Here is a 13,976-nt window from a genome sequence, read left to right as displayed (position 1 = left end):
AAAGCAAATGTGAAAAGTACCTTCCAGTGAGAGTTGTAACGATATGTTAAGCCTTGGAAGGTTCTTTTATTTGTTTATACATTTTTATTCTCCAGAGTTTGTACAGAGTGCAAAGGAGCACAGTGTTGAAGATATCTGACCAGGATGTGAGTGAATTCTTGTAAACTAGGTAGACATACCAGCTTGTATCCTTAAAAAAGCACAGAATAACCTCACCTTGGAATAGTGGTAAAGAGGCCAGTGTTAGAGCAAAACTGAAGCACCACAATGTCTAGGTAATGTGTTGGCTTTCTCAGCAGTAGTTTAGGGATCTCTTTACTACTACCTGTGTGGTCTGAGACACGTCAATCTCTGTGATCGCTCCGTGCTGGTTCTGATCATTGCAAAACACACATAAATAAAATTCATATACTTACAATCTAGCCTATGCTTAACGGCTTTACTGCATCTGCAGCTTTGTAAGTTATCCTAAGATGTGTCAAGTACTAAAGTTAGATAAAATAAGTACTTTTTAAAAAGAAGCCTAAGAAAATGGAATTATTTTCTGGAGTAATTTAGTTTTTCACTTCTGTGGCATGCTTGTCAGAATGTTAAATTTCTGTCTCCAGCTAACTGCATAAGTATATGGAAAATCTATTATCTTGACCTATGTGGAAAAACAAAAAGCACATGAATATATGTTTATTTGAATTATCATCTGAAAATGTAGCTCTGTGGTTCCCTCAAAATGAGTCCATTTAACACACTATAAAAAAGGAACAACAGAAAACCAATTTTGTTTCTAATTTTAAGAGCATTTCTACTTTCTTACATAGATCCATCTAAGTCATTTATTATTTCAATCACCTACTAAAATGCATATAGTTCTGATTGTCTATTACACTTGTAGGAAAGATTCCTTTCAGGCAAAAGGTTGAAAGTGCCTGGTCTGCTACTTTTTTTTTTCCCTTTTTTTTTTTTTTTTTTACAATTACCCAAATTCTGCCAAGTACACAATATACTTTTAGCAATGAAATTAACTGTGTTTGCAAATAGAGAAGTGTTTTGGTGTATGATGAAGCCTGCACCTTTCTTTTTCCATTTCCCGAAACAGATATTCTCCCCCTCCAGGGGAGGTTTAGATTGGATATTAGGAAAAATTTCTTCACCGAGAGGGTGGTCAGGCATTGGAACAGGCTGCGCAGGGAGGTGGTGGAGTCACCATCTCTGGAAGTGTTCAAAAAACGTGTGGATGTGGCGCTTCAGGACATGGTTTAGGGAACATGGTGGCGCTGGATTAATGGTTGGACTTGATGATCTTGAAGGTCCTTTCCAACCTTAGTGATTCTGTGTGATTCTGTGATTCACTTCTTCCATACCTTACAGGTTTCACTTTTCAGCTAAATTTCATCTTAACTCGAAGTAATAAAATGCTGAACAGTTTTAAAGAAGAACATGCACGTAATCCTTTTATATTGAAGGCATTTAACTTTACTGTCAGTAATACATGTGAGTAAAAGTGTTCTAAGTAGTCTTTGGTGACTAGGTCTCCTTGCTCTCAGTGTTGCACAAGGCATTTTACCATTTCAACCCTGGTACACTTGATGTTGCCATTTTAGAACCGTGTTACATATAGAATACATTTGCTCTATTACTCCCCAAAATACTTAAGAACAAAACAAACCAAAACAAGTTATAGGAAGCATGGAAAATCAGCAAAGAATAGACAGGAACCTGTCCATAAAACCTTTTTCTTCTTCTCCTTTATATTTCAGCTATGTATTCTCTTTGCATTTGCTGCAGACACTGCACAAGGACCATTTGCATGAATGGAAACCATTCACATGAGTGAGATTTACAGGGTAAAACCAGTCTGACTATGAATACAAAAGGTTAATGGGGTAACATTAGTCACCAGTTCGAGCTAAGAAGCTACAAAAGCCATTTGTTAATATTTGAATCCATTAAAAATCTCATCTTTTCAGCATTCATACTTATATCCTTCCAAATTTGACCTAAATTATAGTTAGGGTTACTAACAATCCTCTGCACATGTCTTTCATAGAGGTCTGCACAGGATAAATCGTTCACCTGGTTTGATTGTAATGGAAAACAGGAAAACCATATATTAAAAATCAAAACAGTAACATTATGCAAAATAATAAAAATAGCAATGTTAACTGAAATAAACAAACTAAAGCTCTTAAAACAGCTTTAGGTACCATAAGTAAATGCAGGATAAGCATTTAAATATTTTTTCAATATTTAAAAAAACATACCTCCATCTAATAATTTATTTCTGTTGATCAAGAAATTACTTTGACATTGCAAAGACAGTCGAGAATTCACAATCAAACAAGGGTCTGCGAGGGTATGCGACCTTACCTTCACCTGCATACGCCAGAATGGAGCGGGCACGCATCTGCTTCCCTTCTGTGGTTTTGCTGGAGCAGGTGTGTGAGCAGGAGGACCATGCGGACCACATGCTGAGCACACAGTCCTTCGGGCATGGAGCTTCGCAGACAACCGGGATTGGGTAGATAGCGTCTCTACACAGCTGTCTGTCAACCTCTTCTCCTGGGAAAGAAAAGGCCAGTAGCAGTCTATCATTTGTTAAATTAACTTAAAATGAGCAATCTAGTCCAGATGGGCACACAAATAAATTAGATTCTATTCTCCTATATAAACAAGGTAAATAGATTTTTTTATTAAAATTACTCGTCTCCTCTGCCCTGATTCTAGAAGAACATGTTTAAACTTAGTTTAATTTGATATTCTGCTGAAGTGAATGCCAGCCTGAGTGGTCTTTAGGCTTTCATTTTTTCCATTCCACAGAGGATCCTAATGTGACTAACGGAGTATATAATACACCTATGGAAAACTGTGTACATGGAAATGAATGTACATTAATTACCTAGTTTTTATTCACATTTGTGGGAGAAGGGGAAAAGTATCCTAACTTCCAGCTTAGCCAATTTTATAAGCCACAATTCATCCTTTGAATTGCAGCTATGCATCAAGATATAAAGAGAGATGCAGTAAGCTGCAGTCAGAGTGTCTTGTTTGGTTAGAAAGACCTTCATTTGTTAGCAAACCAGTAACACATCACTCTTTGTGTCATGGAAGTATAAAAATATCTACGCATTTGTATTCTGTCACATCAGTGTACACCTTTCATTACAATAAAAAGATCCAGGCTGGTATAAATTGTTTAATGAAATAGTAGCTAGTGTTTAAGTAGCAGGGCTGCTTTTGTTTTCAGTAAGGAAGCTATGGGAGCACTGTGTCTGAGAGCTGTCTGAATGATACCCCGGCCACAAAGTGGTTAGTTTAGTAAGGTGACATATAATGTCCTGATCAAATCAGTTAATATTCCTTTAGTGAGGAATGAACGAATGACCACATATTCTGAGGTCAGTAAGTCTCACCGACCATGACAAAAGCCTCAGGATAAATCTTAATTTTGGAGCAGATGAAGGAAAAAAATGAACTAAGGAAGGAGAGATTTGGATTGACTGTTTTAGAGTTACAGCCTTGTTACCATACAAACCAGTTAGAGAAAGTGCTTGCAAAGAAAAACACCAGGAACTCAGCAGTAGCTCAATATGTAATGTCAGTTACAAGGAACTGTGAAAAAGTCGCATCTAAGAGCACACAAGACTTCCAAGGCCCTGGTAATCATGTACAATCAAGGCGTGGAAAGAGCCAGTTCATTTGTAAATATGAAACTCTTTTTTTTTAAATTTTATTTTCTGAAAAGCATAACATTTCAAAGCATGAGTGCCTTTTGTCCTATATGATCCTTGCTGTACTAGAGCATAAAACCTTCTGTTGTATTATTATTCATCTACTGAAATGTTATTGAAGCATATATTGAAGCATATATTGAAGTGATCTGGATGGGACCAAACAGGAGTGTTTATAGCATTGCACTTGCTACAATCCATCATGTTAACCTTTTTGTTTTAATAGCTAATGTCAACAAAATAGTGTCTCATCAAGACTTGCAATGAATGTGTCGTCTGTACAACAAAACATTTGTTAGAAATAATCATGAAATACTCTATAATTTAATAATAAAGATGTCAGCCAGTGTTAATAACTACCACCTGGATTCTGAAAACTAATTCAGTAAGAACTGTGAATGCTGTAAATGAAACCAAAGATCTACAAACATTGCTTTACCCAAGCCTCAGTTAGGCTTTTATTGCTTAATAGAATAATAATAAAATGAATCAAACACTAATCTAAACAGAAACTACATTTTTGTCATTCAAGGCTTACAGAGTCTTAAAACCTCTCAAATAAGAATATCTGATAAACTGAGTTCCTGAAAATAGAACGTACTTTAGTACTAGTGACATATCATGAGTCCCAGAATTATTAACGACCAAATTCTTTATAAAACCATAAAAGGGCCATCCATCCAGTATTATATGCCTTTAACCAGTGTCAAATATTTTATTCATACTGAATCTTTAGGCACAACAGAACTACAAACATCAATCCTCCTTGGCTCTGCAAACCAGGGGTAGTCCTACAGTTCATGCTTTTAAAATAGCCTAAAGTGGTCATAATCATCTGAATTATAAAGACCTTTGAGACCAAGTCAGTCTCAATAGCTGTATTTTCCCATATTAAAAACACAAATTTGAGCCCTGCCAGAGGCTTCATTAATCTCTCATATCAAGTTCTGCTTCCCTCACTAGACTCAATTCTTTGCATCAATTGCTCCTTTTCTATCACAGGTCATCACACCTAGGACATCAATGAAGAAGGGATTCTTGCCTGCTTCATCAGAAGAGCACGTGTTTGGATTGAAGGACAAGATGGAAGAGCAGACTGCAAACTGCTTTTCCAAAGAACAGGAAAAAGCTAGAAAAGGGGTGAACCTTACTCTCAAATTGTTCCATCACCAGGTAAGACTCAATGAGGTAAATTGCTGGGACATTTTCACAACTTGCAAGGAATACCACTATTACAACGATGTATGTCATAACGTAAACATACAATACCATATTGAGCTTATTTACTGCCTGCCAACTAAGGTGGCGTTAACTTGAAACCCAAGCTAAATTTGCAGTCACAACAAGAAATTGTGGTAAATTAGTTTCAGTCTGAGTTTATATATATTTAAAAAAAAAGCCTTCACTCTCTCCCAAAATCAAAGACCTCTTTTATCCTTTGCTTTTATAGAGAAAATAGTCTAGAAATATGTATCTTCCATATCAGCATTTCATTTCTGTCAACTGTCCAATTCTTATCTGATGAATTCAACAGCATAGAAATGCAGTTGGAAGGAATGTTTTATAATGGGTGGTACTTATCTTCAGGGAAATACTTTATTTAGACTAAATTGTTTCTGATATTTCACTAATGATTTTATGAACAACTTGACCTTTGTTACCTTTCTCTTTAAAGTGCATAGTGTAGTCAACTACCAAGAACCACTCAACCATAGGCTGGGAACAATGCCAATGTAAAGACTAAAGTGACTTAGAATAAGTGCCATTTGAAAAAATTTGCCATGTGTAGTCTAACGTTTTATTTGAACTTTATAGATGTACATTTATGTTGCACGACAGTTGAAGACAGAACTCCAAAAACATGAGTCAAAGGTCCCTACCCTGAGTTACTTATATGCTAAGCAACAGAATGACAAAAAGTAAAAACCACAAAGAGGAAAACAGAATACGACACTTCTGTTGGGAAGACTCTTCACCATTTATCAACTGATTTGTCCATTAAAATCTGGAATCTAGCAACAGTCCATATTCAGAAACAGTGCTTATGTAGTTGAATGATATTTCTCTCTTATGCAACAGATGCACATTTTGGGCTAAACTCTCCAAATTGCAATAAAGGGAGTGACTGCATGTGGAAATGCCAGGAGGCAAAAGAGGTTTTCTTTTTCAAGGATTTTTTAAACAGATTTGTATCACCAGTAAAGAGTGCCAAGGAGATAGCCTTTTAAATCCACATCTCTTCCTTGAACTGTTATACTGAATCCAGCTAGACAATCAACAAAGTGAGTCACTACATTTAAACTTCCTTGTGGTTACCGCCTTGGTGTGAAGACCTAGCATGTGTTCACACACCAGGGCCACTATTGAACTACTGAAATATTTAATTGCTTTCAAACAAACAAACAACACCACAAAAGAACCCAAACCAAATAAAAAAACCCACCCCCCCCTACTTGAATAGGAAATTTTTTACAGATATGAGAGGCAGCTTGTCAATAGCATGCAGGAGGAACTGGCTATTTATAAGTATCAGACTGTATTCATATCAACATTCTTGTTTTATTACACTCACAAAGCAGATATGGTATCTGTGAAAATTTAATCTAGATGCTAAAGGTTGGGCTATACCACGGAAGACCTGTGTTCTCTGTTTGATGTAGTTGAATCATGCAGTTGAATCCTTAGTGTTTTTGTTTACTCGTCTGTAAAATGTGGCTGATATTTATGTTTCTTGTAAAATGCTTTAAGACCTTTCCAATGGGAGGCATTCCCAGAGCTGGTATCAGTACAGAGACATGGCAAGAAAAGCCTCTTGCTTATTGTGCATCTTTTAATATGATGCATGCTTCAGTGCACAGTGAAAAATTGCTGTCAAATTCTGACCTGTAGTAAATGGAAAGGCAAGTGCTTAACAGACGGCAAAATTTTTTTTAAAGCCTTAAAATGAACAGTAAAATCAGTGCAAGATTCAATGAGGCATGAAGAACAACTGGGGAAAAAAAACAGTGCAAAATAAAAATGCTGCTGGGGTCCTCTGCAATAAAACAATGAACTTGGTCTCAGTCCTATACTTGGAAACCAGCCATAGTCTCTGAAAGGCTGAACTATAACCTGATATAAACCAAGTCAAAAATAGGCAATAAACTCACAATAAATGGATCAAATCATGACAGTACTTTGAACATTAATATTGAAAAATATTTTTAAGATATTTCTGTAATCAGTAAGGGACAGGAATATCACACAGTGGTAAGATAAATAATGCAGTTCTATAAGTTCATAAAAGAATTAATGACAGCAATGGAGCCAGAATGCTAAAACTGCAGACTTCAGACTCTGTACTGATTAGTCAAATGTGTTCAAATTTACCAGTATATCTGCAACTCTAAGGGAAAAAAAAAAGGCTCAGTTATGCTGATATCTTCTTTTTATGGCTCCTGGCAGCCACACGTGATAGTTTGCTTTTAAGTACAACAGACCACAGGAAACTACAGTGTGTCATTCAAATGTTTTTAAATGTGCACATTTAAAATGAGTATGTAAAAATACAAAAGGATGGAAAAGATTGACAGTTCAAAGCCCTGCATGATCTGGATGTACTGGTTATACACACTAGGGTATATAGTGTTGTATGTCTATGACTACACCAGTTATAGGCATCCCTTTCTTGGCTGATGCCTCTCTTACCAGTTTTCTTGTCTTGCCAGTGAAGCTAAAAAGGAGGAACGCAATGCGTCATCCACTGGAAAACTGCTGGGCACCTCATATACTTGGTAAGGCACTACAGAGCTCAATTTTTAAAGTGCTCTGTGTTTGTGGGTGAAGAAGGTCTTGTTATTATTCAATTGACTGCAGTAATGCCTCTAAGCATGGAGGCTGCAGGAAAAAAATGCCGTTAGTTCACACGATGTTAAAATCTGTGAGCTGTGCTGGTTGGCATTTACTGTTTCCTTCCTTCCCTGTAGAGGAAAAATAATCAACAGAAAAGTATTGCACTGCCTCCTGTGTGGGTGTAAAGGCTGAAATAGCCAACGAGACTATTCTTTATCTTGAATTCTCATGCAGTTTCCCATATGCATTCCTCCCACATGAGGACCTATACGTGTCCTTAGCTGACTCCCTTGTCAGCCTTTGAGTGTGTTGAATGACCTCAGACTGGCTGAGGAGCCAAAGCTGCTGTGTGGACTCTGCCCATGAAGAACAAAATATGCCTATCTATATTCAAAACTCAGTAAAACCAGGTCTGTGGTGTGTGCTCACTCCTGTTTTTCATATGGAACTAACTTTAACCACTTGCCACACCCAAAGTTAGTAAAGCATCTGCTTCTCCACTAAAAAAGTTGTGCATTTTACAATTTTTATGGTATTCCTGTAGATGTACAGAGATAGTTTGACTAGAAGAGGGGAAAATGCATTTTAAAAAAAAAAAAAATTCTTACCAGTGCCTAAATATCTGTTTTAATTATAACTCAGGGCAGAAAATAAGCAAGAAAATATCAGTCTAAAATATAGCTGCCTCAAAGTTACAAGAACATCAAAACCAGACTGTAATAGAATGTAACGGAAAAAGCATTAATCAGTTTAAATGTAATTATTCTAAAGAAAATGCAAGAAAAAAATCAACTTCAAGAAAACCACTTAAATAAGACATATGTACTCATCCAAATTTAAAGTTCTATACTCGACTTTCATTAGTAATAACCTTGTCTACACATTGGCTGATTAATCTGATGTAAAATTACAGAAAAGCTATCAAAATTATCACAAAACCATACATTTTTCAGATACTGTAAGACCAGGCATCTGCTAATAAGCAGATAGTAATCAATTGACAGGACAAACTAACATTATAATTTTCATTTCTAATACTATTGTATTTCTTTCAAATCACTAGGCGATTACGAGTCCCCAAAGTTCACCACAAAAGGAAAAATCCTGCCTACCTAGCATGAACTGTCACAGCAAATTAACTTTTCCTTCCAAATCACGGCTCTGCAGCAGTACTATGGATTTTTCTTTTTTCAGTGATCAGAAGAGGTAGAGAAGTACATTGTGAACTATGCACAGGAAAAAGCGGAGGCCCATAACACTTTCATTTAACTTCTGCCCTTTTGCATAATCAGGCACTTGTGATCTATCTGCCTCAAAGTTCCTTATGTTACTTCAACTTTATCAGAACTGCTGACTGGAAATTCAGTCTCATACCATGACTGAATTTTTTTTTTGGCAATTCATTTTGTCGTGGTGTTTGGTTGTGGAGTTTTTTTCTTATACAAGAGGAACTCTCTGAGGAAAGCTGTCTTTCTCATAGCACGTGTCTCTAATTAAAATGCATACACAACTGCAAAAGGCTGACCCAGATTTTTAGGCAGGGAGAATTTAGAAGTTAATCTCTGAAAATCTAATCAAATAAGCCACAGAAAGGGGAAATAATAATATTTACAAGGAATTCATCATTTACCATCTTGTTTAGCCCAACAATCTTAAGAGTATTTGGAGGAAAAAAAAGCAGCACATGCAACAGCATCTGAGTGACAGACCCATTTTCGCTACTGAGTAAGTTCAATACTTGTATATAACACATACTTTGATAGACATTAGGAAACTTCAAGTGTTTTATTAATCCCAGCAACCTTCATAACAACTTGACAGTGTTTATTCATATCTGCTCCAAAGATAAAGGCTGTCAACGTAAGCTTTAATATTAGTAAAATGGCAGTGTCCTGGCAAACAGTAGCAACACTATGTTACCTTGTACGTAATTATTTTCTGTTCTGTTTCCTGAATGACCAGCTGTCAAAAAAACTCTAGAGCTGCATGAGGTAAGTTGATAAATTTTCAACATTTTGAATAATTTTTAACCTCTCTAATTATTGAATGTAAAGCAGCATTAACCTACAATTAATTTTCTCAATATATTCTACTTCATTGGCTCCAAAGTTTTTCAATAAACAGCATATGAAAAGACGGTGTATTTTTCCTTTATATTATTCTTATCAACTGAAGTTTCTGCATTCATTTCTATGGCTTAGGTGCCAGGCTGGTAGCTCCAAGTGTTAAATCAGTTGCTAATTCCCTAATCACATGCCTTTCTCTCAATTGCTTTTGCTAAGTAGTATCTGCATTTAATTAAGTATATCTTAATTAGTTGATGGTTAATATTTGTGAATATCTGTGATTTCAGTGAAGACAAATACATGACTTTATCACATCTATTCATTATGCAAAAATGAAAAAAAGTTGGTCCAATACTTTAATGATATGAAAACTTTGTAGGATTGTAAACTGGTGATTTGTGTGTGAAAACTTACTGCGGTTTTGGCTTCAATGTAAAATTTAGAGTATAGAATCACAGAATCATTAAGGTTGGAAAAGACCTTTAAGATCAAGTCCAACCGTTAACTCAACACCACCATGCCCACTAAACCATGTCCTGAAGTGCCACATCCACACGTTTTTTGAATGCCTCCAGTGATAGTGACTCCACCACCTCCCTGGGCAGCCTGCTCCAACGCTTCACCACTCTCTTCTCAGTAAAGAAATTTTTCCTAATATCCAATCTAAACCTCCCCTGGCACAGCTTGAGGCCATTTCCTCTCGTGCTATCGTTAGTTAATTGGGAGAAGAGACAGACACCAACCTCACCACAACCCCCTTTCAGGTAGTAGTAGAGAGTGATAAGGTCTCCCCTCGGCCTCTTCTTCTGCAGACTGAACAACCCCAGTTCCCTCAGCTGCTCCTCATAAGACTTGTGCTCCAGCCCCCTCACCAGCTTCGTTGCCCTTCTCTGGACACGCTCCAGCACCTCAACGTCCTTCTTGTAGTGAGGGGCCCAAAACTGAACACAGGATTCAAGGTGCGGCCTCACCAGTGCTGAGTACAGGGGCACGATCACTTCCCTACTCCTGCTGGCCACACTAGTTCTGATACAGGCCAGGACGCTGTTGGCCTTCTTGGATCATACAATTGTACAATATGTAGTATTATACAGTCTATTGCTTACTAAAAGAAAAATTATAAATGTGATACTTTGGCCACTTAATCAAAAAAAATCATGACCCTCATAAACATGGATGCAATTTTTTTAAAAAAACGAGAAACTATTTAGCACAAGCACATATACCTTCACCTTATTTACATGTTTACCATGACTGCTCATACAAACCAGTGACACATAGAAAAGGCCACTGACTACTCCCCTTTCACTATGCAAATAATGGAAGATAATACCTTTTAAAATATAATCCTAAATTTTAAAATATGGTTTGTGTTTTTTTAAGCAAACATTTACAACGAAAAATGACTGATGATGGCAGGAACAAATACTAAAGAAAAGGAAAATAGCGGGAGCTTAGAAACCCACCACAACCAGTGTTTCTCAAATCAAAGATAATAGCATGTCAACATACTTAAGCTCATCCAAAGTTTCAACCACACAAATTTTAAGAAAAGTAAATCACTGCTACAAAATCCAGTTTGGTATTCCTTAATGCATCAGGTAAAGGTAAGGCTTTGTACCATATACAAAACAGTTACAGGAATAATCAAACCCAAAATAACACTCCTTACTTTGAAATAATGACAGCAATAAAGGGAGAACTCTGAAACAAAAATTAAGAACATGTTTTAAAGACATATATTTCCTTCTAAAATTGCTTCAGATGGAAAACATCTCTGGATGTTCTTTGGATGCACTGGTTAAAAATGATGAACTCACACCTTCAGATACAACACTAACATTTCCAGTAATCCCATTTTCATGTCTGCTAATGGAACATATGTACCTCCATCTATATTAGACTCATCTATACTACAGTCATGTAGATACATTTCTTTATCCAAATAATAGTTTTTTGATGTAAAATGCATGTCACCTGTCACATATGTAGGAAGGTCAGATTAAACAACAATATGAGAAAATAATATTCCATAACTATGTTAACTCGGAAATATACAATAACCTGAGGTATTTGTCGGGGGTGGGGGGGTGGAACACCTTAGTTTTTTCCATTGACCTGCAAATTTCTTATTTATACTTGAATTCTTTACTCGGTGAGAATCAGAAAAGTGGAAGAAACTGTTCTGCTCTCTTTGTCATCTCAACAAAAATAACATTTTGTGGTATCCACTTTCAAATTTTATCTCTTATTCCTTTATACCATCTCTTATTTTTCACTATTCTTTGCTAGATCTACTCAGGTTGAAAAATTAAATTACATATATTTCACCCAAAAAATATGGAAAAATGTTTTCCAATTCTCCCTGTATTTATTTACATAATTTTCTAAGTGGTAGTCGTGATGGCAGCTGCAGTATCAGTTCTCCCAAGCATACAGCAATCACTTGGCTACCTCTGAAGCTCACAATTTAAAAACAAAAAACAAAAAAACAAAACCCCCAAAAATACCTTAAGGTCAGTTCCTTCACTATACACAGAGGCACACTGAGGGTGTCTTACAGCACTAACTATGGCTTAAAAGGTAACACAGCCTTTTTATCTCTGACACAACACCATAAGTTACCGAGTGCATATTTTTATTATGCATCAAAGACTAATGGAAAACTCTTGCAGATGATACCTTCTTTGAATTTTCACTACTTCTGATACCACTGAATATCCACTAGCATGAAAAAGGCTGTATCTGAACTATTAGTGATAATGTATCACTGAAAAAAACTGTTCTAAATAGGAATACTGAAGAATTAATCCAAATTAATTAAAAAGGGACTTTGAAGGAGATTAGTTAAACTGTATTAACATTTTGTATGGCTATCCTTATTCAGAATGAAAGAGAAAATTCTTAACAAATAGAATTAAGGCCACCTTAATTCTGAATAAGAGGATTCACATACACTTTTAATATAGTTTAACTAATATTATTTTTTGCAGTTAATTTGGATCAACTTTCCTAAATGTTTCCACACACACAAGACAGGGTAAACAAAACCTGAAATATTATATGCCTTTAGCTAAAAATCTGCTACAGTTTAACTTCGTGTAATAGAAGACTTGTACCACAGGAATAGTAGTCCAGTATTTCTAATAAAGAACCTAGCAGAGTACCTACACATTGCCTAACAACAGCAGTAAGGTTTTCCTTCTGCTTGACAGGTAGTTGAAGCATTTTCACGGTTCATTTGCTAATGTAGGTCTTACTGAGAATGATAAGGAACAGAGGATACAAGTGTATTGATCATAACCAAGCGCAGTTGCCTTCTAGTGTCAAATAAGCCAATCAAACGTCATCTTGATATGAAAGAAAAAGTAAGTTTGATGACAGGCTACGGTCCCATTGAGAGTAAAATCAATATTAGTCATGGGACCAAGTGGGATCAATATGTCAGACCAATAGGCCATTTTACGCAAAGCAGGGAAAGATGGGGAAAAGTGCTGACAGAGCTATAAGGAAACAAGAAGACACAGTGTGAATCCGAAGGATGAAATCACTTGAAAATTCACAGAGTATTTTTAAGAACACTTGGAAAAAGCTCCAACTCAGCTTAAAAAGACATAGCTGATCCCAAGATCAACCGGACATTCTCATAAACTTTTCCCGATCAAGCCACAATTTATACAGTGACAAAAACATATAAAAGTATGACTTAAAAAATAAAATTAAACATACTTCCTCCACTTGTTTGTAAAATGTTACAGAAACTCTGTTGTGTTTAACAGTGAAAAAAATTCCTTTGACAGACTTTAGAAATGTTTGTATGTAATTTTAAACATTGATAATTGTAGGATTTAAAATACATGGATTTGAACATGCAACATGTATCTATTTTAGCATTGCACTATGTTGTTTTGTTTATTTAGAAAACAAGTTGTTTATTAAACACTGGGAATTATGTTATTATTTGTTTACTACTGGTTATTTTCATCAAATTTTTAAACTCATCAGATATGGACAAGTAGAGTATGGACAAGTAGAGTGTTGTAGCCTTTAAAAAGGTTTCACAGGTATTTTATTGTAACTACTATTTTAGACATTTCCCCCTCACCTCCAAAGAGCAAATATTTAAGGGTAGAACAAGTCTGGGGTGGGCAACAACATGTTAGCGATTTCAAACACGTTTAATGAGAAATTTTAATTCTGATGTGCTGATCTGAATTACATTAACATTCAGGGATATGAGTTAGGAATAGAAGAATAAAAAGGAAATAATAAGCATGACTACAAAAACAGTAGCATGAAAACAATGTGAAAGCTCCACTAAAGTCAGTAGAATGACAGTGCTCACCACAGTTGA

General features: G+C 35.9%; 1 protein-coding gene across 1 annotated transcript in view; it reads right to left on the bottom strand.

Moving 5' to 3' along the window:
- The window catches only part of THSD7A (thrombospondin, type I, domain containing 7A), a gene marked incomplete at its 5' end in the record, with an annotated part of 127,485 nt that overhangs the window by 72,281 nt on the left and 41,228 nt on the right, over positions 1 to 13,976 (bottom strand). Inside the window, one exon of the mRNA XM_010282175.1 lies at positions 2,365 to 2,556. Coding sequence (XP_010280477.1) covers positions 2,365 to 2,556 — 192 coding nt within the window. The remainder of the gene's footprint in view (positions 1 to 2,364; positions 2,557 to 13,976) is intronic.

The sequence above is a fragment of the Phaethon lepturus genome, unplaced genomic scaffold (genome assembly GCF_000687285.1).
Source record: "Phaethon lepturus isolate BGI_N335 unplaced genomic scaffold, ASM68728v1 scaffold600, whole genome shotgun sequence".
Classification (NCBI taxonomy): domain Eukaryota; kingdom Metazoa; phylum Chordata; class Aves; order Phaethontiformes; family Phaethontidae; genus Phaethon; species Phaethon lepturus.
Note: the sequence above shows the minus strand (reverse complement) of the source record. Positions and strands in the feature narration are given on the sequence as shown.